This window comes from Tiliqua scincoides, chromosome 2 (assembly GCF_035046505.1).
Source record: "Tiliqua scincoides isolate rTilSci1 chromosome 2, rTilSci1.hap2, whole genome shotgun sequence".
NCBI classification, from domain to species: domain Eukaryota; kingdom Metazoa; phylum Chordata; class Lepidosauria; order Squamata; family Scincidae; genus Tiliqua; species Tiliqua scincoides.
This window is the reverse complement of record NC_089822.1, coordinates 185,954,589-185,979,147: the sequence shown is the minus strand read 5'-3', so window position 1 is coordinate 185,979,147 and position 24,559 is coordinate 185,954,589. Positions and strand designations below refer to the sequence as shown.

General features: G+C 42.9%; 1 protein-coding gene across 5 annotated transcripts in view; it reads left to right on the top strand.

Annotated features, from left to right (window-relative positions):
- FSTL4 (follistatin like 4) overlaps window positions 1–24,559 on the top strand; it is a 491,509-nt gene that overhangs the window by 259,293 nt on the left and 207,657 nt on the right. For 4 of the 5 annotated variants that reach the window (XM_066617279.1, XM_066617277.1, XM_066617278.1 and 1 more), the window contains exon 5: window positions 18,708–18,895. In XM_066617279.1, the coding sequence (XP_066473376.1) occupies window positions 18,708–18,895 (188 nt within the window). Of the gene's footprint in view, window positions 1–10,967; window positions 11,047–18,707; window positions 18,896–24,559 lie in introns of those variants that run through there. The other variant, XM_066617280.1, reaches the window with a different exon arrangement.

Here is a 24,559-nt window from a genome sequence, read left to right as displayed (position 1 = left end):
AAACACCTCCCATGCAATGTCAGATGGTTCTAACTGGATAGAACTCAAGCCGCCTTGAGTCCCTCCGGGGAGAAAGGGGGGGGTAGAAATAAAGTTAATAATAAGTTAATAATAAGGCTATTACAAAGTAGAATGGGTATGCTGAAGGAAACAGGAGAGGAAGTTGGAACTATCATCACAATATCAGGTTGTAGACGGGGAGAACTGAATCAGAGCACCGTTCTCTGCTCACAGGAACATATTACACAGGCTCACTCTTAACATTATTAAATTCCTTTTTAAAAAAATCCACTTAATTTGATTGCCTTCAGGCAGGGATAGTAAAAGCACCAGTAATAGCCGCAGAATTCTTCCTATTTTCAGTTTAAATGTGTTCATAATTATTAATTTTATATCCATTTCTTTCTGTGCCAACACTCCTAAATTCCTAGACAGTGCAAGAAAGAAAGAAAAGTATTCTTGCTAATATTTACCCTCAAGATATTGACTGAACGTTCTAGTTTTCATCGAGCCATTCTCACCTTTATCTAGGCTTAACTAGACTACAGGTGAGGGCAGGACTGGCTCAAGACATTTGGCTGCCTGATGCAAAGAACAAGATGACACTCCTCACGTGGACTGGGGTTCAGCACTCTCAGACCATGCCCCTGACTAAGGTTGCCAGAGTAGATACATGTGAAAGCTAGAGTTTTTTGAGACAGGACCTGGTGATTTCACAAGGAACAATGCACTTACCCATACTTACAGTCAAATCTTACCCTTTTCCCCACCATAGAATGCACCAGTGCCAAATGGGCTGCACTGTATGCTATTGGGGGGGGGGGGAAATTGGGAGGAGAAAGGGAAATTAATTTTACCCCTCTGTAAGCCTCTCAATCACCAATAGGTCTCCTTGGACCTTCTCTTTAGCTGGCGCAGGTCCAAAGAGACAAAGGGGGCATGCTGGCTGCTTCCAGAGGGGACAGCATCCAACACAGTTCGTCTGCCACTGGGTGCTGCCCCTCCAGTATGCCTCCCCAATCTGGTTCCCCTACTGACTCACCTTCATCCGTGAGCACTCTGTCAATGGGGAACTATGTCGATGGGCACATCTGCACAAAGCGCGTGTGGCCTCTGGGAACCAAGTGCCTTGAGAACAAAGTACCAAGAGCGAGTTTAGCATCTGTGCGAGTTCAGCAGCAGGGCGAGGAAGCCAGATACTGCCCCAGATACTGCCCTTCACTTCCCTTGAGAAGAGGGGCAGCAAACCACTGTATGGTTTTTAAGCACCTCTAAACAAAAACAAAAAAATAGGCAGTCAGGCAGCCAGCAGCAGGGTGGGGACTATCCAGTGTTTTGTGTCGAGTGTCACATGTATGACTATATGCCTCTGGGGCATAAGTCATGGGTGTGTCCTCCGTGCAAGGAGCTCCAGGATCTCTGGGAACGCATCTGCTCCCTTCAAGCCTTGGTTGCCAATCTGGAACAGCAGAGGCAGGCAGAGACAGACCATGGGGAGACTTCAGAGAACGATCAGGCTTCGTCCCAGCCTCAGGTGTGCAGCTCTTCAGCTGCCTGGGTGGGAAGTCTTGGGGCTGGAGGACGTCATCCTGGAGAGGAGGGAAACAATCCTCTAGGGGGAACCCCTTTTTCAGGGGATGGGCAGGTATCCAAATGCATTCAGGATACTCCTTGGCGGGAGGGGGTCGGGGGCTTCTAGTGGGGGATTTGATTATTAGAAACATAGAGATGGAGGTTTGTGACAGATTTGAGGACCGCATGGCAACTTACTTGCTTGGTGCGAAGTTTGCAGACATCACTTCTCATCTAGACAGGCTGGTAGATTGTGCTGGAGAGGAGGTAGCGGGCAAGTGTAGCTGGGAGGTTCTGGGGGCCAAATTTAGGCTATTGGGTAGGAAACTGAAAACCAGGACCCCAAAGGTAGCGTTCTTGGAAGTGCTACCTGTTCCACGCACAGGGCCAGCTAGGCAGGCACAGATCAAGGGGTCTCAATGCGTGGATGAGACGGTGGTGTAGGGAGGAGGGGTTTAGATTCGTTGGGCACTGGGGAATGTTTTGGGACAAGTGGTGTCTGTACAAGAGGGACGGGCTTCACATGAACCAGAATGGAACCAGACTGCTGGCGCATAACATTAAAAAGGTGGCAGAGCAGCTTTTAAACTGACCCCTGGGGGGAAGTGACAGGAGCCGAAGGGCATCCAGTTTGGGACTCCTCATCCCTATGGGATGAGGATGGGGAGGTTAGAGAACAACAAGACAAAGGCAGAGTAGGAGAAGAAATTGGGAATGGTGGCATGATGGGATGTGATAGACAATTTGGCACAATGAGAGGATTCAGGGATAAAGGAGCTAATAAGCAACCCATCCTTGTACAAATGTTTTTATGCAAATGTCCAAAGTCTCCAAGCGAAGATGGGAGAACTGGAATGTTTGGTGACTAGAGAAAACTTTGATATAGTGGGCATAACGGAAACCAATTATTAGAAACTGAGATGAAACAACAGTGAAAAATTGACTTTTTGTGATTTAGTATCCCAAATATAGCCAAAAATAGGTCTAACTTTTAAGACAACAAAATGTTTGTGGGCCTGTGTTATAAATATTAAACCTTAACAAACTGAATTGGTGTGTAATGATTGTGTTTTGGGAATCTTAGTAACATTTTGTGTGGCATGATGAAAAACATACTGTGATACCAAAAAAAATACATATGTGAGCTTTCTAGACTGCAGGGAATTGTATGTATTAAAGTAAATACTCCATCAGATTTATTCTACAGGGATTTCATTAGAGCTTTTGTTGCCAGGAGTTTCAGCTTCTCAATTACCCAACACCAACCATAGGTGGAAGATATGCTATAAATATTTTTTCAGCATTTATCAAGCTGTCATTGGCATTTAATACTTTGGTTAGCCATTTTTTAAAAGACGTATTTTATATCTCACTTTTCCGCCCTCATGAAACTCAAGATGGCATAATTTGGTTCCCAGGTGGATCAGCTCCATTGATCAGACATAGACATGCTTAGTTTCAATCATCATGTGCCTGTAGGCCATGCACTTGGATGACTATTATGAAATCCTTTAGGCCTCTACATCTACCACTGAGGCACTAGAAACTTTAAATTTAAGTACTTTCTATTTAAGTACTTTCTACTTTTTCATTTCCTTCTCATTGCAACTTTCTCATTTCAATCAATCAGCCCCTATTATCCACAGAATGTTCTTCTACACTAGCATTTGCCCAGATTGTCCATTGTTAAGAACCGCTGCCCATGTTTGCTCACTTCTTCTTCACAGCATCCATAAGTGCATCCTTGTGAGGTCGATTTGGTAATCCTTTCCCCAATCTTAAATTGTTTTGTTAATTTGTTTTTGCTCAACAATAAACTGTGGGTTGGTTTAAGGTCCCGCAGTAACAATCTGTTACAATTCACAGAAACCCAGAGTAGAATTTTTCAAAAATGGGCCAATTACTGTGGAGCTAGATTAATGAGATGTCATCACTTGCCACTTACCATTCTCTGGGAAGATGGGCTGGATAAATGCAGTCCGTTGCCAAGATCTGACATAAAAATAGGATCACATTCGATGTTTCTTGGCAGACTGATCAATATCTTATCTACCAAAGCATGCAGAAGTGCTAAACAGAATGAATTGTGTGGCTCCTATATAACAACAAAAAGCAAAATTGGTCTTTGTGAACAGCTCACGTACATCTGATAAACATTATTTGCAATCCTAGCTTAATATTCAGTGTTTTAATTTTTTTAAATTCTAATTTTTTCAGATATTAGATAGTTAGAAATGTCTATTAATTATTAACAGTATTTATATACCGCTTTTCAACTAAAAGTTCACAAAGCGGTTTACAGAGAAAAATCAAATAACTAAATGGCTCCCTGTCCCAAAAGGGCTCACAATCTATAAAGATGCAAAAGAACACCAGCAGACAGCCACTAGAAAAGACACTGCTGGGGTGAGGCGGGCCAGTTACTCTCCCCCTGCTAAAAAAAGGAGCACCCACTTGAAAAAGTGCCTCTTACCCAATTAGCAGGGGTTGAATTAACAGATTCTTAAAAGTTTGCAATCTTCAGAAATAATCTCTAACGAGTGGGAGATGAATAAATACGTGCTTCCTGATTTCTGGGCTACATTGTATGCTTTATGAGAAAAAGATACAATGGTTAAGGTTTTTTTAGTTTGGAAAAAATGTGAACACTAAAAACGTTTTGCATGGTGTGAAAAGAGACAGACATTAAAATTGGGGGCCATTCAGTGAAACTGGTGGGACATTTAGAACAGGGAAATGGAGGTATATAATAATCTGTGGAATTTATTGCATGAAGATGTAATGATGGCCGTTTAGTTGGATGTAATAGAGGGTTAAACAAATTTATGGGGGATGAGTCTGTTGCAAGCTACTTTATGGCTGGATAAGAGGCAGGATCAGAGGCAGTATAGAGCAACTGTGGGAGAGGGGTATACCTTTATCTCCTGGGGCCTATTCAGAGGTGACTGGTGGGACACTGTGGGAAACAGGATGCTCAATTAGATGGATCTTTGGTCTGATCCAATATGGTTCTTATGTTGTGTTCATAAATAGGAATGCTTCCAAAGTTCTCCTCAGCCAACTTTCTCCTTGGATTTTGGAGAACGACATGTTCATCTTGTTTCCAAAATAGAACCAATGCAATAGGAATCCTTCATGGTTCCGTTTGTTTTTTTAATTCCTGAATGTTGAGCTGTGCATGCACAATTTGCCTCAGCTTTCAGGGCGCAATCCTAATTGTGCCCTGGGCTGGCACAAGTCTCTTGCGCCAGTCCAGGTGCGTAAAGCATGTTTGCGCCTCCATGCGAGTAAGCTGCACCAGTGCACGGAGGTGTGCTGGCCCACGGAGGCCAGATCTAGCCTCCGCGGCAGCAGCAGCAGATGAGTATATGTTGGCCAACAAAAAGTTTGGGGGTGCATGGGGAGGTTGGGGAGGAGGGAGGGAGGGAGGGAATTTTGGGCAGGGGGAGGGTGGGTAGTGGGCGTTCCTAGGAGTGGGCGGCTGGGGAGTGGAAGGCGGGGCTAGAACCCGGCAGTTATGCTGGATGCTAGCCCCATTCCCTGGGCAGTGCGGAGCTCCTCCTGAGGTAGCACAGATCCAAGTAGACCCATTGAGGCCACTGTGGCTTTCCCTGGGATAAGGGGAAAAGTTATCCCTTGCCCCTGGCTGAACCACAGACAGCCTCAAACTTGCACTGGATATAGCGCAGGACCCCTGGCCTGCCTGTTCTAGCGCAAGTGAGGATTGCGCTGTCAGTTTCTCAAGTTCATTTGTTTCTTTTCTGCCCTCTACAATACTGATGAGTATGTGTCCATTGATAACACTACAAAAAGTCTTGAGGTGATCATACCTACATGCACAGCAAGATTCTTTCTGAATGCTGTTTTACCAATGCATGCTGTTTTTCTTTGTATAATAGCATGGGGGTTCACATTGCCCTCTCACATGCAATTTAAGCCCTACTTCAATGCAGAACATTCTGTGAAGGACCAGGAGGGAGGCTGGACATGCGCAGTTACACCCTAACTGCAGGGTGGGTGAGGCCAGTTGGATGCCTCTTGTGATTGGAACCCTGGCTAAACAGGAATTCTGGAGGAATGGGGTGCAGAGCATAATGAACAGGCAGAATAAGAAAGGAACAGAAAATGGAAAATCCACTCAGCTTCATCTCAGGCAATGCAGTTTCAGCACTGATTTACAAAAAAAGTGCTGAGGCTGGAATGCACAAGTAGAGTTTTCTAATATGGTTGCTGTCTGGGCACCTGGCAGTGAGTGTATTTATCTAAGCTCTCAGTTGAGAAAGGCAATTGCGTTGAGGTTTTATCCAGGAAAATCACTTGGGAGGGTTACCTTGTGTAGTATTTGTGCAGCATCAAAGGTATTTCTCTTGTAGGGTTTGTACAAATAGGAGTGCCAGTCCCCAAGGGAAGATGTGTCAGCCCTCAGTGGCATTGCTCATAAACACAGCTCTGCTCCCTTAGGATGCTGCCATATTTTTGAAAGGAAAAACAGGAAGATTTTGCTAAAAAAAAAAAAAAAGCTCAAGAGAATGTAAGAGGTGTTGTTGACTGATTGCATTGCATATACATTTCATGAACCGTGATCATTAGAAGTGTGACAGATGACTTTGAAAGTCCAAACACATGTAATGAGGTTGTGTTAAAGGCCTTTTAAAAATCCAATTATAAAGAAACCTGAGAAATAAGAGATGGATTTTTCCACTTAATTTCCATACAGATCAAATGAAACTTTAAGCAGTTCCTGAATTAGAGGTCATGAAATGAGATTTGGAAAGACCATGAAATTAAGGGGTTTTTCCCCCAGGTTGTTGTGAATAGCAAGATGTTGTGCAGGGGAACATTAGAGCTAAAATTTCCAGCAGACTCTGTAAATGAGGAGTGTCACTTTTTCAGCGTTTCTGGGGTTGGTGTAGCCACTCAGTAATTAGATATTTATGGCTGTACTAATGACAGTTGAATGCTTTTTCTTCAGGAAACTCTGAAATGCAAGGTGGATGCCTGTCTTTCTGCTGTGGGTTGATGTTGCATTTTCAAGGGATAGTTGTGACTCCTAGAAATATGTTTGCCACATGCTTTCAAATATGCAAATACCCTTCATAATAGAAAATATTCAGTAGACGCATAGTAGGAATTAAAGACTCATATTTGCTCTAATAGGGGAAGTTGCCTTAACCATAGTTTGCCTGGTGCAGATGGAACATAACATCGGTTGCAAGCTATGGTTTCAGATCTTGATTTGCAGCCAATTTTTAACCACAGTTTAAGCATTCAGGATTCACATGTTATGCCTTACCATAGTTTAGTGCATCTATTCTCAATGGGAGCCATATCCCCCCCCCCCCCGAAGAGCCCTGGCACATTTGAAGGGGGGGGTCACGTAACGTGTTTAATAATAAATGATTTTATGTTTAACTGTTTGTGTTGTATCCTTGTTTGATGGGGAGCTCTAGAACCTGAGAAAAGCACCTTAGAGGCCAAAACTTACCTCAGCTTTAGTGTTATGTCTGCGTAATACCTAACAGTTTGTAGAGCTTGGATAAAAATTTGCCTTTAAAACTGACAGGTTTGTCATCTGTGAAAAGAGCACTTGGAATATATAATATATAATACATTTTCCATAACCGCATTAGATCTTTCTGAGGTATATCAGCACTAGTAAAAAGGTAGGAAAACAAGCTTCTTATATTGTCGGATCTAATAACAGGCATGAAACTGCAACATTCTGGGGATTGGGGAATAGTATGCACTTTAGTTCAAAGCACCATGTAGACTGGGTTTTGGCAATGCCTGTCAAAAATTAGACTGGGTCAGGAGAAAAGTACTGCATAATATCTTATGGCAGGGTGACTGCTCAAAGCATTTTGCAGGTAAAGCCTAAGATTAAAGGGTAGAACAGAGAGACGTATCTAAGATGGCTTTTGAGAGCTGTCTTTTAGGGGCCTATCATGGCCTTGCTGTGTTGAGTGTTCCAAAACCAATTGTTAGGGCTATACGTAATGTAACTATAGTTCAAACATTTTTACCTGCAGACCTATCACCACATGACTTTTGGATGTTTTCTGCTTCCTAATAGTTTTCTTTTTCTCTGACCATAGTCTTTATTAGGTGTTACTTGTTTATTCCTTCACTGGTAATAAACCTGTGAAATCTAGGGGAAATCTCATTTTTGGAGAAGACAGAACCCCCCCCCCCCCCCACACACACACACAGTGCCCTGATCACTGCCACTACTGCTGCTGTAAATTCAGTTTGCACAGTCAGCTAGGCTGGTCCACTGTGGGTCAACCCAATCCTGAGCTGCCTTGCTCACAAGGCTGCAGTGGTGCCAAAATGGCTGCCGCTGCATGCTAAGGGCGTTTGGACCGCCGTGGGCAGCTCCTGACGTCTCCTCAGGGGAAGGGGACATAATAAGGAAAGTAGACCCACAATGGGGCTACTCAGTTCTGCACCAGCTATTTAGCTGGTACAAAGTAAAAGAGCTCAGTGTCGGAATGGGAGGCCTGATGTGGGGCTCTGAATCTGGTGGAGCTGAACTCCGGCCGTCCCGCCCCCTCCTGCCTTGCTCCCTCCCCCGCCACACCTCCCCCCGCCCACCCATCACCCTGGAATAGCTCCCCGCCTCCTCCATCCTGACTTACCTCTTTGCTGCCCAGTGCTCACCTGGAGCTCCAGACAGCACTCCACCAGCCACCGACAGGCACTGGCCCAGCGCGGGCTCACATTGACCCTGCTGTGGCATTGAGCCGGCACCAACCCCTGCAAGCATGCCTTACGGTACATTTGTGACAGTGCACGCTGGCAGTGATCCAGCGCACATTGTTCAGGATTGGGCCCTAATTCTCCAAGCAGAAGATCACAAAGTATGTCTTTCCGTGCATACATTTTGCTCAGGGACCTAGTCAAAGGGAATTAACCTAGATGCCTCTTTAAGGCTGCAGTCTAATACTCGCTTACCTAGGAGTAAGCCCCATTGAACATGGTGAGACTTACATCTGAGTAGACATGCATAAGCTTGCGCTGTAGAGAAGCTAAATGCACTCTAGGACAGACTTGTAGTGCAAGTTGCTTGTTCTCTCTTATTCCATCCTCCAAGCCCAACTGGAAAGTTGAAGAGGTAGTGGATATGAACGTGGACAAGTTTTTTACACTCCATTCTAACTTTTGCTCCCACTTCAGCTCTTTAACCCCAGAGGCAGGCAAAAAATAACTCCCAAGGTTCCCCAAAAACAGAATCTTCCAGATGCCTGAAGTCTACCTATCCCTGTTTTAACTCAACTGGAAAGCAAAGGGAAAGGGAATTAGGCAAGCTAACAAGCAGAGAAGATTCTTTTCTTTGTTTGTACACTCTAATGACATGATCGTCTTCAGTTAAGTTCAGGCAATAGGAGAATTCTCCCCTTGCTCCTGCCTGCTATCTTGTCCAGAAGTTGCTTGCTTCCCAGTTGGTGGCCTGGTGAGTTGAAGCTACAGTGGAGTATGCTTTCCACCCATGTCTGCACTAATCCTGAGTCTGAAAGTGTGTGGCTGGAACAAGTCTAGCCCCGCTTGTGCTGCACAAGGCTAGCCTCACCAAACCACTTCTGTGCAGCTTGGAGACTTAGACAGTCAGGACAGACTGTCTCTGTTTGGAAGGCCACTCCAGGAGCCAGAAACTGAGTCGGTTTGGTGTCATCCTCCCCTAAGCACAGTGTACATTCCATTGGATCCACACCATGGGAAGTTCTACATAACCAGTCTTTCTCATATGTGGTTATGAAGTCCTCGACAATATTACAAGCTCTCATGAATGCAAGTAAGGCTGTATAAGAGTGAGAGGGTCTATCAAACCAAAGTTTCTTCTTTATAGCTTAGCTGCTCTGCAAATTAATTAAGATAAGCTGATTAGGTTTTGCAAGAGTTCAACAGCAAATCAGGTAAAAGTAAACAAAAGGAAGAATTAATTGCCTTTAATCATGCAAACCATATTATTGCAAGATTGTTTTTTGTTTGCATTTTTAATATACAGTTTCAGAAGTTCAGTCTAGCCAGTGCATGCAAATGTTAGAATATATGAGCTTAGCATGAGAGAAGAGTTGGTCATCCTAGCAGGTTATGAGCATTTTTGGCCAAGTACTGGAGCTAACGCCTGCCTTTCCTGAAGTTTCAAGTAGTCTGGCGGTTGTGAGGGTGACTTCCACATAAAATTTCAAAAATGGGAGCATATTTTCTCTTTCTGTTACTACAGGCGTCCCCCGCAAATTTGATAGGTTAGGGACTGAAGCAGTGTTGAAAAGCAGAAACTGTTGAAAAGTGGAACCCAGTTTTTTTGAAGTTTACAAATGTTGCTTCCAATGCTTTTTTTTTTAGCTAGCAAACTGCAAATACCCTTTTCTGTCTTGCGAATTCCTGCTGTCATACAAAGATTTCTGCAAATAGACTTTCATTTACTCCTGTGGGAATGGGAATAGACCTGGGGCTAAAGTTGGCATAAGCTCTCTCTCTCTCTCTCTCTCATACACACACATACCAAAACAGTTTGAATCACCATGTCATATGCAAATCAACACAGGGAGAGGGCAGTGTTAGCCTTTGGACCAGCAGAGAGAGGTTGAAAGAGTAGAGCATTTGTTGAATGAATGATTTCTGGGTATAATTGAAATGTGTTGAAAGAGTGCATTATCAGAATACCAATCGTCAGAAAGTGGGGAGATACCTGTATTGTTGAACATGTGTGTAGTGCCAAGTATGCAGGAGGTGGCATTCAGGACTAAGAAGTTATCCAGGCTCTGCCTAAAAACTTAGTGCTGGCTCACTCATGCATGTTTATTGCTTGCATGTGTGAACAGGCCCTTGCATGCTGATGTCTCAACACCACTTGGTATGTTGAGACAAGTGTAAGGCTTTTCAGAGGAGTCATTTCACATGCTCACCTGCCAGTCATTAAAGTGTTGGGTCATCAAGTAGTGAGAAATAAAGTGAAGTGAAGCAGCCTGTTGTTTCTGAGCCTTTGCAGCATGCTGGAGACTTTGAGGTGGAACACTGATACATTTCTCAAGAGTCACTTGACATCACACGACTGCCTCCAACCATATTCGCTCTGCCTGGTCCCAAAGAAATGTTTCTTCAGCTTCTGTGTGGCATTTTACATTCGAGACTTCCCTCCAAACCTGTCTTTGGAGAGAAAGAGGAAAGAAGTGGCCTCTGTATTTCTGTTTTGGACGCCAGGTGGCAAACCTCAAAGTCATGCTTCTGAAGACATAAAGCCAACTAATGCAGTACATATAAGACGGGCTCCAATTATGAAAGAGTCAGGAGTCCCTGGGAATTGCTAACAAGATAAACCAGCTGTGAGCTTCCTATTAACAGGGCCTACCAATGAGGGTATTCTGAAAGGAGATAAACTGTTAATGATGAGTTCACGGATGTAAAGGAAAGAAAACTGCTGGAGGGCACCTCACACAGCAGAGGCAAGAATGGAAATGAGAGTGCATAAAGGTAGTGTTTCTATTATTCTGCCTGTTATTGTGCCTGAAAGGATGCATGTGAGCCAGTGGTTCTGTCTTTTAAAAAAAGAGGTAAAAGAAAAGCTTAAGTGATGAGAGTATTTACTAGATAAAGCTGGTGGATTCCAAGCACAGTGTAAGAAGATTACAAGTGTCACTGACAGCAGCAAGAGGGCAAAGGATGGATAGCTGAAGTGGCCGCAGTCCTTGCTAAGCCCTGTACAAACACCTCCAATTGGACTTTAGGAGTGCTTTCATGGAGAAGCAGGATTAAGGAAAACCACCTAGCTGAGCAAGAAAAAAGAGAAATGGCAATCTTCAGAGGTTAGGGCAAAGTTTTGAAGAAATAACAGTCCAATCCTATGCTCCTGCAGCCCACAGCATGCAGCGCCACAGACAGAGCATGCACTGCATGCTACAGTGGGGGGGGGGAGGAGTGAGGAGACATCCTGGAAGAGGAAGACATAACTGTGGCAGTGTGAGTTGGAGTAGATTCAGTGGGCTGCTGCTGCCCATGCACAACTTCCAGCTGTTTGCCCTGGCAGCTGCGGTCCATTGAATGATGGTGTGGCTTTCCTGCCATTGGTCTGGGGCTCACCCTGGATAGCTTTGAGCTATCCAAGTGATGCCAGACTTGTTCTTGTTCTTTTGAATTCATCTTTAGAATTAATACCGGTCATGTATGGGAAAGATTATTGCTCATATCCACTTTCTGTCATTCTTTAATGAAGCAGATGCACTTCACAAAGTCTGAAGATAATGCATAGGTGGAATGTGAGAATTGCAGTGCATGGATAGAGCTTGAACAGAGGATAGAGCATGTCTTAAGGGAAAAAAAAGTATATTGTGATTCTTATATGGTTCTTATATGTATTTGTACATACAGTACAAATTAAATCTTTTCAAATTAAAACGACCAGTTCAAAAGGAGGATAACTCTTGATAAGCTAAGCATGTTTCAAGTTGTCTTTAAAGGTTAGTCATTAATGAAAGTTCAAAAGGGCTTGAAGTCTGGCTATCTGCAAGACTTCTTTCCCCCACATGAGTATATCTGTGCCCTGAGGTGATCTGCGTTTTCTCTTTTCAGAGGACGGTCAAAACACACTTGTTTCAACAGGCCTTCCCAATTATGTTTAATCAGTGTATTGTTTTATCACTTCCGTTTTTCTTTTGTTTTGTAGGATATTGGTTGTATTCTCTTGGTTGTGCTGCTTCACTATTACTTGGGGTTGTTTCTGCCTATATTGTATTATTGTGTTTCGAAGATATGATGTGAGTCACTTTGAGACTCTGGAGACGAAGCAGGGCATAAATATTTTTAAATAAATAATAAGAGTAGATAGCCGTTTCATTCATTCGGCTATTTATAAAAAATATATTTATCATGCCACTGGGAAGTTGTTTGACTTTAGTCATAAAGTGTATTATCATCTTGTGAGGTAATCATATTCTTTCAGTACTCTTTCCTTCATATTTTCTAAACCTCACAGCCCAATCTTAACCTGCACTGGTGCAGCTAGGCCACATGACCTGCGCAGTATCTATCTGGCACAGGTTAGGAGAAGGCTGGAGGTCTACTTGGATAAGGGGATATTTTTCCTCATACACCAGGTAAAGCCCTGGACTGCCCTATGGGGCTCCTTGAAATTGTGCCAGCTATTAAACTGGTACAAATCTGGGAGGCCCAGTGTAATGCTACAAGGCCTGGGAAGAAGGTTAGGATATGGTGGAGGTCTGCTCTGCCTTTCCCCTCTACCTTTCCCTTTTCCTTGTGGTCATGTCCCACCCCCCACCCCCATTCTGCCTTCCCCCTGCCCAAAAATGCCCCCTCCCTCTCTCTCACCACTCTCTCCCCGGTCCTGTGCTGCTTGGCAGCATACTTACATCCAATTGGCCAGGTGTGTAGATGCAGTGCTGGTGGGGTGGCACAGGTCTCCACGCTAGCACTGCTTACTCTCTGGGTGTTGCAATGTGCCTGATGGCACACTTGAGACATCCTTCGCAGCTGGGACCACTTTATCGGCAGATCCTCATCTCAGAATTGGGCTCTCAGTTAAGTAAAGCCTCTCAATATCTGCCATCTTCTAAGATTCAATAAAAAATACTACACTCTGTTCACAGTACTGTACTCACCAGTGCATTAGGATAGAACCTGCTTTGCAATTTATTATTGCAAATAAAATATTGCAAAGAATATTTTGTGGGGAGCTACTCCTAGCACAGTGGTCTCTAAACTTTTTGGCTAAAGGGCTGCATCAAATATCTGGCACAGTGTTGAGGGCCGGAAAAAAATTAAATATAAAATTTAAATAAATACATTAGAGATGGAACATGAATGAATGAACGAATGGGCTCAAATGTCCAGGATTTCTCCAAGCACCAACACAACCCAAGAAATAAAGCACACACTTAAATGGATCCCCATTCCCCCACCCGACAAGCCCAACTCTGGTTGTGTTTGGTCAACTGGGCCAGAGGTTCTCAGGGGATCAGAGTCTGACCACTGGCTGGATAGAGGCTTGCTATGGGCCACATCTGACCCCCAGGCCGGGGTTGGGAGACCCCTGTCCAGTGGCGTAGCTAAGGGAGTGCAGGATGTAGCAGTTGCACCGGGCAACAAGTTTTAGGGGGGCAACAAGCTGAGTTTGATACTAACTCAAAATTGTGAAGATATTTGTATGTACGAATAATACCATCATGTTATATATCATTGGAAAGGAAATTTAATGCTGAATGCAATGAAACAAACCTCATTGGAATATCCGTTTTCTATCAAAATTATGGCCAATTAACCAGAAAATGAAAACTCAGCTGCCTCTTCGTACCATCTTCTTGGCAACAAAGCGTGCCTTAGTTGTGCCTTAGTTGTTGAGGCACATGAAAAACACATCTAACTCAAAACTGACCTATGAGACCAATTGTTCTGAGAGCCAATGAGATGTTATTATGACACAATGTGGAACCAATAAGGTGTTAATATGAGTCACCTCTCATTTCCGTATATCATAATACAGCTACTCCTGCTAACTGGTAAAGAGGACCTTTTTCAAGTGGTGCTCCTCTTATATTTCGCATGGAGAAAATAACTGTCCCTCTTCACCCCAGCACAGTGTCTCTAACCAATAACGGGCATACTTTGTATTTATTTACTTAATTAAATTTGATTTTGTCATGGAGGTGGGGCTACAAAATCTTCTTTGATCTCAGGTAGCAGGTAGATGCTTTAGCTATGCCACTGGTTGGGGGAGGCAGTAGATCAAGTGGGTGGTGAGCTGCTGGAAGGAGACAGGTTTCCCCTCAATTTACACTTTTAAAAAGCCCGGGCATGATGTCACTTCCAGTTGTGACATCACTTCTGGGGTATCATTTTGAGCTCTGCACTGGGCAAAACATTCATTAGTTACGCCACTTCCCCTGTCCTAGGAGGATGGTCAGATTGTGACTCATCCTTGGGAACTGCAGGCTCCTTGTTGAAGTAAGCATCTAGGTTAGCTTGCCTTGCCTGTTGTTTCCCAAAGCATTCCCTGGTAGCAAGTGGTTGGCCCCATGCTAGCCAGAAGCAGCTCCTATCCACACTCAAGTCATAATGCACAGCACAGCACAGACGATTGTATGCTTATGCACTGCACCTTGCACCATTTTATGAATTTTGACCTTTTTGTCATTGTAATACTGCAAAAGTTACATTCAGGACAAAGGATGCTATAATGACACGCTAGGCTGGGCATCCAACTGGTGCCTGAGCAAGCTGTGGGCATGGCCATAGGAGTGCATGTGGCCTCCATCTCTTTGCACTCCAAGGCTGGAGGAGCTGATGACCCAGCCTGCCCACCCATCATGATATTCTAGGGCAGGGGTGTCCAAAGTTTTTGGCAAGAGGGCCACATCAGCTCTCTGATACTGTGTCGGGGGTCGGGGGAAAAATAATTAATTTTCATTTAAAATTTGAATAAATTTACATAAATGAATATATTATAGATGAACTTATATGAACGAATGAAGGTCTTGCAATAGCTCAATGTAGATGGTATGTGAGCCTATAAAAGGCCTTGCACAAAGCAAGGCTGGCCTTTCCTTTGCTGCCGCTACTGCATCACAGATGTGTAACAGCAAGCAGTGGAGGAAGCCCTAATCCCACAGCTCACGCGAGAAGTCAAACAGTCTCCCTCACGCTGGGAGCAGTTGCGTTGGGCCAGTGCGGGCTCCAACAAATCTCCGGAGGGCCAGAGGCTCATTGGAGACTGGGGTATACCTGAGGGCCGCATTGAGAGGCCTTGAGGACCACAAGTGGTCCCAGGGCCGGGGTTTGGGCACCCCTGGTCTAGGATTAGCTGGTTGCCTTTAGTGGCCAGAGAGGAATTTTTTGTTTTAAATCAGATTGGCTTATTGGTGTGGAGTTTGTTTTTGCTGACCTCAGACTGTCCTTAAATGTGGTGTTAAGGCTGCCCAAATGGCAGGCATAGTGAATAGGGGGATCTTATGCTCGTATGGATTTGATGTCTGCTTGTAAGTAAGCAAGAGTAAGAGGGACAACTAGAACTGGTCCCAAGAGGTCTATCTCAAAAGCTGTCAGGGTTAGACAGAGCAATTCAGTTTTCATGAACCCCTTTCCATGGGTTAGTGTTGAAAAGGGTCAGGACAGATTAGCTGTCTCTACCACTCCACTACACTAAAGGGGGAAGGAGTTTGTATAGATAGGACCCTCTGCAGTTGTAAATTGATCCATCGCTATAGATAAATAAACATGGCCGATTTTATCCCAAATCGCATGGTGTCGTTTCTTTTGTAGATGGTATGTGAGCAATGGCTCAGAGCTAGAGGAAGCAGTACTTGTAGAGATGCAACATTTTGTTGCAGGGCCCTCTGTTGTTCTTTCTACTAATATCTTTTTAATTACACAAATATTTAATAAATGTGTCTAAGTAACTGAGACAGTGTTTGTGATTTGAAATGCTGATACAAATTGTATTGGAAAGAAAATTCTCAGAGAAGAGAGGGGGATCCATCATTTCAGCCTGCAAGGCCATGTATGTATACCACAGCAGCAAAAAAAATTGATTGCTTGAGATAAGGCAATTGATTTTTTTTTCTTGCAAGTAAACATTTGAAGGGAAAAGGATGGAACTGTGAATCTGCCTTGCAGTAGGAAGCCAAGTGACATAAGGCCAGAAAAATAGGACAAGACAAAAAGGGGAGAAAATAGCAGTTTGACATTCAAATAAATGAGAAAGTAGACAGAGAGCTGGGGTAGTGGAGACTAAATCTTAGCCACAAAGAGATTTCAGTCTAAACTCCCCATCAACATTATAAGAAGAAAACAATACTTGCCTTACAGTGTTGTTATAAATATCACATCAAGATAATATTTGTGAAGCACCTTATACAGTAAAAGTGTTATAAAATGTTATACAAAAGTGTTATACAAATGCTAAATACAATATGCAATTGTACTTACTGTTTGTGTGAGGCTTATGAAGCCATTGTTTCAGCTTTCTGAGTACCACTGTCCATGACTTGAGTTCCCACAAAAGTGGGAACCTAGAAGAGCACTCTGTAATGTGTGTGCATGTTTTGTGAACCTGCCACCCTCCATCCCACTAATGAGCTTGTTCAGTTCTTTTTGTGCTGAAACAAGGGCCTTGCCTCTCCTATTTAATACTAGGGACAGTGGCAGTAATAAGCCTGAAATGTAAATGCAGCCTTAAAGCTATTATTACAAAAAGATTAAATAGAATTATACCTTCAAGAACAAGTCTCTTAAATCACTATAAGTTGCTCTTCAAACCTGTACAAAGAAAATTGCCTGGAGAATTTTTCAGTGTTGCCCTGTCATTGCACATTTCTAGTTTAGAAACACAAGATCTGATCTTATGCTTTCATTTGTGAAGGAGTCCCTTTAGGAAAAATACACTATAATAGGATTAGCCTCCATGTAATTTTTTTTTAAATTTGTGCATGCATTTTTGTGTTAAAAGTGAGCACTCATGCCAAATCTATTGTACTTGGGATGTCAAAGAAGATGTGGGGAGATGTCACCCTCAAAAATGACTTTCATTGACCAAGGTCAGAGTCCTAGTGGCATAGATTAGACTGCTTTTAGGGAAATGGTTGCAGTTCATAAAATAATGAACTGATTAGAACATATGGTACTGTATTTCAAAATGAAGATAAGGAGCTGGGCTACACCCTTGATAGAGAATTCCATTGTTTATGTGTTGTAGCCCAGTTCATTACCTTCATTTTGGTACACCATATGTCAAGATCACTTTCTTGTTTTCTGAACTGCAATGATTTTTGCATGACCTTGAAAATCATTTTTGAGTGTGGTCTTCACCCACATCTTCTTTGTCACACTATGTAGAATAGATTTGGCATGAATGCCTTCTCTTAACGTGCAGATGGCAGTAATTTACTTTCTAAAGCACTTTTTTACTACTAGGGATAGAATTGTAACTGGATGCTGGCTCTTGCTCAGGCTATTCTGACTATGCCTCAAACTGCCCCATCAGACTTTGTTCCACCCATGTTGTATTTTGTCCTGGATGATGAGCTTTCAGCAATTCCTCTCCCAATCTGCAATAACACCAGGAGGCAGAAAAAAAGCAATGGGCCAATAAGGATTTGCTGGGGGTGGGGGAAGCAGGGGGATCATCTAGCAATAATCCCATTAAGGTACAAATTCTTGCATTCTAATCCTGAACACATTAGAAGTGAATACATTTGGAAACAGTTGAGTGTCCATTCAAGTAAATGTGTTTAAGATTACTCTCCACCTTTTTGACTAAGATGATATTTTGTGGTGCTATGTGTTTTGGGTACATAGGAAGCTGGGCCCAAACCCTAAGTTAGATTATTGTTTCTTGGCACCTCAGGGGAAACATTTGAGGAATGCAGTGTGCACCAAGAGTGTGGCCCAATTGATGAAGCATCTTCAATCCTTTTCTGTTATTCAGAACTTGTGTAAGGGCTGGAAAGTATTGAAAGCATCATGTTTGTTTGAAAGTGGTGATTAGTCCAGAATTCTGTCATACAGTATGACATGGCTGCAGAATTAAGAATTTTCTACTTTCTGGTTTGGTAGTTTATTTGCTATATTACACTTTGTATGCATAATATTCCCTCCCTTGGGGTCACTAAGGCTTTGCACTTGTAGGCAGAGCACTTTTTAATTGAAGTTTGACAAGTCCGTTCAGAAGGTTAGTGATAACCAATATTGAAACAATATACTAATCGCTAGATGGATAATGTAATGGAAATGCAGAAGTGTATAAAAACTGGGACTAAGTAGGAAAAAAGGATTAAAATTTGGTTTCATTTTCACTTCATAGTTGCACAAGCTGTGCACTTGGTACTTTTAAGGATCTCGAGAAATTTAATGCAGTCAGTGGATTATGATGTTTTACATGGCTGTCTGCTGAGTGAAACTATAAACTGAAAAGTGACATGCTGGTGAGCTTCCTTGGAGATAAAAGGTAAAAATTTTACCATTATGAAAGCAGTTGTCCCATGGACCATCTTAAACACTGCTTTTGAGAGCTGCTATAGAGGCAGGTCATCTTGCCTTTGGCAGCACCTTGTCTTGCTTCTTAAAGATGCAGTCCTGAAAGATCAAGAGAAAAGCACATAGTCAGGTAATGATTTTTTCTCTTTTAGGTGATACATGCACAATGGCAGACTACAGTCAACTGAAGGCTATCCTCCTGGACCTTCAGTCTCACCGCCAGGGGCAGGAGAATCATCCAGGAGAGGAAAGAGCCCAAAAGCGCTTCTTAGTTGAAGATCTGTTTAACCACTTGGATGTAAATGGTGATGGGCACCTCAGCAGCTCTGAATTGTCTCAGGTGGGTTTGCTGTTTGATGAAAATTGAATTATGAAGTGGACTGCATTTTCCATTCAAAGTGTAAATTGAATGTAACCGCAGTGGAATTCTCATGGGCATCACCGTTTGTAGCATTTGCTCAAGATTAGACTATGAAATCTCTTGCTGTAACTGAATCCCAACTGCCTTAGGAGGCGAGAATGTTGTTTTGCATAGTTGAGGATATTATGCAAAATAGCAATATGCTATGCCACTTCTTTCCTCTTTACCACCCTAGCAGATACAGGTTTGTGTTTGCAATCATCTTTTTTTAAACATGCCCTGCTTGCTGACAAATATGAGAGCTGATTTGCATTGAAAAATATTTAAACTAGGAAATCTGCATAGCCTGTCCCACCTTCCTCTTAGGTGCTTTGGTAACAAACTGTATTAAAACTTTGTTCAGCAAGCACACACACAGAGAGGGAGGGAGGGAGAGTTCTCTTTTGTAGTTGTGGAAGTGTTGATTATGATTAGAAAATGAAAGGGTTTAAAGAATGTAGTTTCTCAGGAAATAACAATGTTTAATTATCAGCATGCTGGGCCTTTTTCATATACCTAATTGGTAAAGTTAGCCAATCCTGTAGTACTGTGAGTTGTATTAATTTACACATCTGTTGAAGTCATTTGGCTCAAACATGCATCTGAGAGCAGCACAGTAAATAGCTCCAAAAACATAGGGGATCATTTAGTAACTATTCAGTGCTTAGTTGTTGTTTGTGTTTTGTATACCAACAATAATTGATTATGCATGTTATACCTTGTTTATGAATATGCTTAAAAACATTTATTAATATTAGGTTGCAATCCTATACAGTACATATTCTTCTAGGAGTAAGAGCCCAATCCCATTCTTCTAAGTGGAACTTGCATTTAGAATTGTGGTAGATAAATTCTATTTTTGAGCAGCTTTCAAGATGGTGAAGTCAAAAAAATAGTGTGGAAATTGCATGCGTCTAAATATGAAACATACACTATCAGCATGATAAGATATATACTGGTAAAGTTCAAGTACAAAACATTTATACAGTCGTGTGTCGCTTAGCGACTGGGATGCAGACCAGCACCCCTGTCACCAAGTGAGGCTTGATGCTAAACGAAACCTCTGAAGACAGAGGGAAGCTGTGCTCCGCTTGCCTCCAGAGGCTTTTCTGAGCCTCGGAGGGGCAGCACACATCCGCACACTGCCTCTGCGAGGCTCAGAATGCCAGTATTGGCATGAGAGACGTGACTTCCAGTTTCCCGAGGAAACTGGAAATTGCGTCTCTCACGCAATTTGGACATTATGAGACTCGGTAAGGCAGCACGTGCCTGTGCGCTGCCTCTGCAAGGCTCAGAAAAGTTTTAACTCACTTCCAAAAGACCAACAGTGAAGGGTCATGGCAGATCTTGATGCAGTGGATTCCACAGGGGGGATACCATGGAGAAAGTCTTCTTGGCAGCAGAATCCTCTAAGAAAGTACCTCTCTGAAATATCTTACAGGATGAGCAGACTCACATGGGAGGAGGAATTTCTTTCCTTCCTCACTCAGAGCATTTCTATTGTGTTTGTGTTTTTAGGGAGTCATCTACAGCCAGTGCTGGGAACTTGAGTCGGGTTACTTGGGCTTGAGATGCAAAAATGCATGTTTTTTTGTGACTCGGTGACTCGTGAGTTATGCACATGGAAGATTTTGATAGAAGACTCGAATCGACCCCCCTGATTTGGCACTTGTCCCCACTTGTGCTGACTTGAGTCTTCCTGTGTCTGGGTGTACTTGCTTACTGTTTTCGCCACGTGAAAAATGTTGTGGGGCCAGCATTCTGAGGGCAAGCAGCAGGGTGGTTCCAGCTGGGAGGCAGGGAAGGGTTAATGAATTGGATGGGAGGGACGAGGTGGGAGTGAGCTCTTTTCCCCCATCTCTGATAGGAAGGAAGGAACAGATGATTGTTGGACAAAGGATGGGCATTCAGATATTTTTATTGGCTGAAGGAGACCAGGAGAGGGATCCCAAGGGGTTTCTTGCTTTACAATTGGCTGCAGAAGCCCAGGGAGGCGGGAGAAAACTCTTTAATCCAATTCCACTTTCCAACCCTATGGCTTCTTTGCTATGTTGTTACTTGGGGGAGCAAGCCTCATTGAATGACAGGCTGCAGTGTGACTAATTCTGAGTAGGGCTGCAAAGGATCAGGTCCTCCTGATAAGCCTCCCAGCTGCTGCATGTGACCCTCCTCCCTCTCGCCACTTCTGCCCAGCTCTCACTCAGTCTCTCCCACCCCTCCTGCCCTCTTTACAGATGGGCGGGGACAGCAGGGGAGAGAGTAAAGAGAACTCTGACACATGCACAAAACTTGGCAGCAGCTGAGTTTTTTCTGCAGTGGGCTTTTTAAATGGGGGACAACTCAATTCAAGTCCATTAGAGTCATGAAAGGGTGACTTGGAGACTCAGAAAGTGCCCCCATTAGGACTCTTTTTCGAATTGAGTTGCGGGGAGCAGTGACCCTGCGACTCAACTCGAGTCAAGCCATGCTGGGTTTTCCCAAATCTGTCTACAATCACTAAGAAAATTCTTTGGTCAGCTCTCTGACTTCTCATTCACAGTGATCAAGCTGACGAAGTTCACCATAGTCACTAAAAGCAGTGGGTAAAAGTGAATTTTGAAAGAAAACCAGACAAAATCCATTAGCACCTTGGCCTCAGTCTCAGTGGAAGCTGTAGAATGTTGAAATCAGGAAATCAAATACAAAAACGAGAATGAGATTCGAATAATCAATTGTTCTGCTTTTTATAACTCTGTTATATTCTGGAGGGGCATAATCAGTCAGAGAAACTGCTTCAGTTGAAGAAGTTAGTGTGGTGTTCTTTTTGCAACAGATAACTGCCTCTACTGTTGCTCAACCTTCAGCGTAAACACAAGGAATGCTTTCAACTTCTCCTTCACAATCACCATGGAAATGATCTATGAACTATACCAGTGGGTTGCACAGTTTTCTAAAGCTTTTATCCATGTAAAATTGATGTGATTTAACATCTTCACCAGACAATGCAAAGTGTTAAAGTACGTTTTTTGTAGCTTTCATAGGTAGGAAAATCAAGTGCTTCAAATTGGGTCACAACTGTCCAGTCTTATAAAACCCCATAGCTTCAGGTCCTATGAAACCATATTCTCTCCATCAGAGGCATTCTTTTTCTTAAAGTTTTATCAGAATGTTTCCACACACACCCCCCCCCCCCCCGGAATTAGAATATTCTATGAGAAGTTGGTCTGCCGTCATTCATAATTTTCTGCAGGCTCCTAAAATGTTGATTGGTCGTAATATTATATTTCATCAACTATTTGTTTACTAGAAGATATTGTTTTTCAGTCCCAGGAGCTCCGCAGTTATCAGCTTATCTACTTATCTTAATTGTCACAATACCATGACTTATTGGGCTGTTTCGATTGAGTTGTGCAGCAAAGCCATCTTCTCAGCTGAAACATTATGATTGATCAAAACAGATCGGTCCTTGTGTGCTTAACTCATGATTGGTTGAGTACACATGCGATAAAAAGCAATGCTTGTCTGGCTTAGGCAATCATAAAATGTCATTGTATATGTGATTCATTGACAAAGCAAAGTGTACATATAACTATACATTAGGACTGAGAGACTTAATAGAGAATATGTACACTAACTCCAGATAGAATCATTATTTTTCTAACAGAATGTCAGTCAGTGTAGATGAGTGTGGAAATCATTTGGAGGAAATATTTGTATGATATAAGGGGTCCTTGGGCAAAGAGACATGTTGTGCACCTATGCATGATCGCTGCTGCCTTCTCCATTCAGTGTCATGGATGCAGAGCAGATTTTGCTCATAACTTCAACAGCATAAGGGATTCAGTAGTGCATGTGCATTATTGGACACAGGTTCACACACTTCTGTCTATAGCTATAGTTGTACAATGCTCTCAGAGACACCCCTGAGCTATACTATTCCATAATGCAGGTGACTCTTACCACTGAGACTCAAGCATGGTCATATCTGCAGAACTAAATCCAGGAATCCCTTTGTTGACCACTCTAAAGTGGAGAGAAATTTTTGTAGCTATAAGGCCCAAATCCTAACCAATTTTCCAGCACTGGCTTAGCAATGGGACATGTGCTGCATCCTGCCATTGGATGATACTTTGAGGCTTCCTCAAAGGAAGGGAATGTTTGTTCCCTTATCTTGGAGCTGCATTGCCCTTATGTCAGTGCTGGAAAGTGGTTTAGGATTGTGCCCTCAAGGACTATCTTCTTCCACATGGATTTGCCTGTCATGGACTTTGGAGACCCTTTTCTAGATGCCCCTGCCTTCAGAAGTTAGGCAGGTAACACACAAAGAAGGGCCAAATAGGGTACCCAAACTCTGAAATTTTCTTCCTAAATATGTACCTGATACCTTTCTTGTGCTCTTGGGGGCATAAGGCAAAGTCCATCCAGTTCTCCTGTGTTTTCAAAAGCTTTAAATCATGTCCGAAGGCCCTTTAAGTTGCCTTCTTCTGCTCCTTATTTGGTTTCTGTATTGAAATTGGCTTTGCTGGTTTTTCCGCTCTCTGTTGTTTTTGTTTCCTGTTATTTTCACTCTTTTTCTTGTGGGCCATGTTGATTCCATTAGCAATATGGTGTGATAAAAATCATAGCTAGACTGTGAAATTTCCATTGTTGATCAAGTCAGAGGGGAGGAAAGAGACGGGGCTCCTACATTTTAGGAACTCATGTTTTAGGATCTGTTTCAACTCTGTTGAAACCAGGTCATCCAGTGTTGGGGATGGGTGGCAGGCTTTTCCCACATTGTAGTAATATGCCTCATGTGTCTCAGGAATTAGGGACAGCCACTCATTTGTAATGCCCTTATGGGGGCTTACTCTGGCCTTTAGTCACCCCATTGCCCATGTCCCAGTTTGTGGGCTTCTTTTTTTGTCCTAAAGATCAGGAGGCTAGTAGGAGTACCCATAGTCCTCCTGGAATTCCATATGCTGGTTTGTGAAAAAGTGTTACAAACAAGAAGAACCAAGGAAGTAGTTTGGAATTTATGGCATGTCTAACTTTGTAACTTTTCTTAATTTGCCAAGGAGGACTAGAAGCAGGAGCTTGATTTGAGCAGGGTCTTTAACATGGTTACAATGAACTTCGTCAGACCTTCTGGCACTCATGACTTGTATATAGTATCTTGATAAAAAGTCACGGAAATTATACAGAGAATAGCTGATCACAAGTTGATGGAGGAACTCTTACAGCAGTATCCTATGCATGTCTACTCAAAAGTAAGTCCCATTGTTCTCAAAGTGTATATAAAAGTGCAGCCTTAAACAGCCCAATCCTAACCAACTTTCCAGCGTTGATGCAACCATAGTGAGCTCTGAGGTAAGAGAACTAACATTCCCTTACCTTGAGGAGGTCTCCGTGAACACAGGATGCTGCGTGTACCCTGTTGGCACAGCTACAGAGGCATTGGAAAGTTAGTTAGGATTGAGCTGTTACTTATTCTATTGATTTAGGAGTTTTCGTAAAATAGAAGGAATGGAAAACATTTTTGAAATGGAGAAAACATTTCAGCTTCACCCCAGTTGGTCTGGAGAATCACAACAAATCTGCTAACCCCCCCCCCCCCCAGTGTTGAGAAATATGGTTAAGAAACAA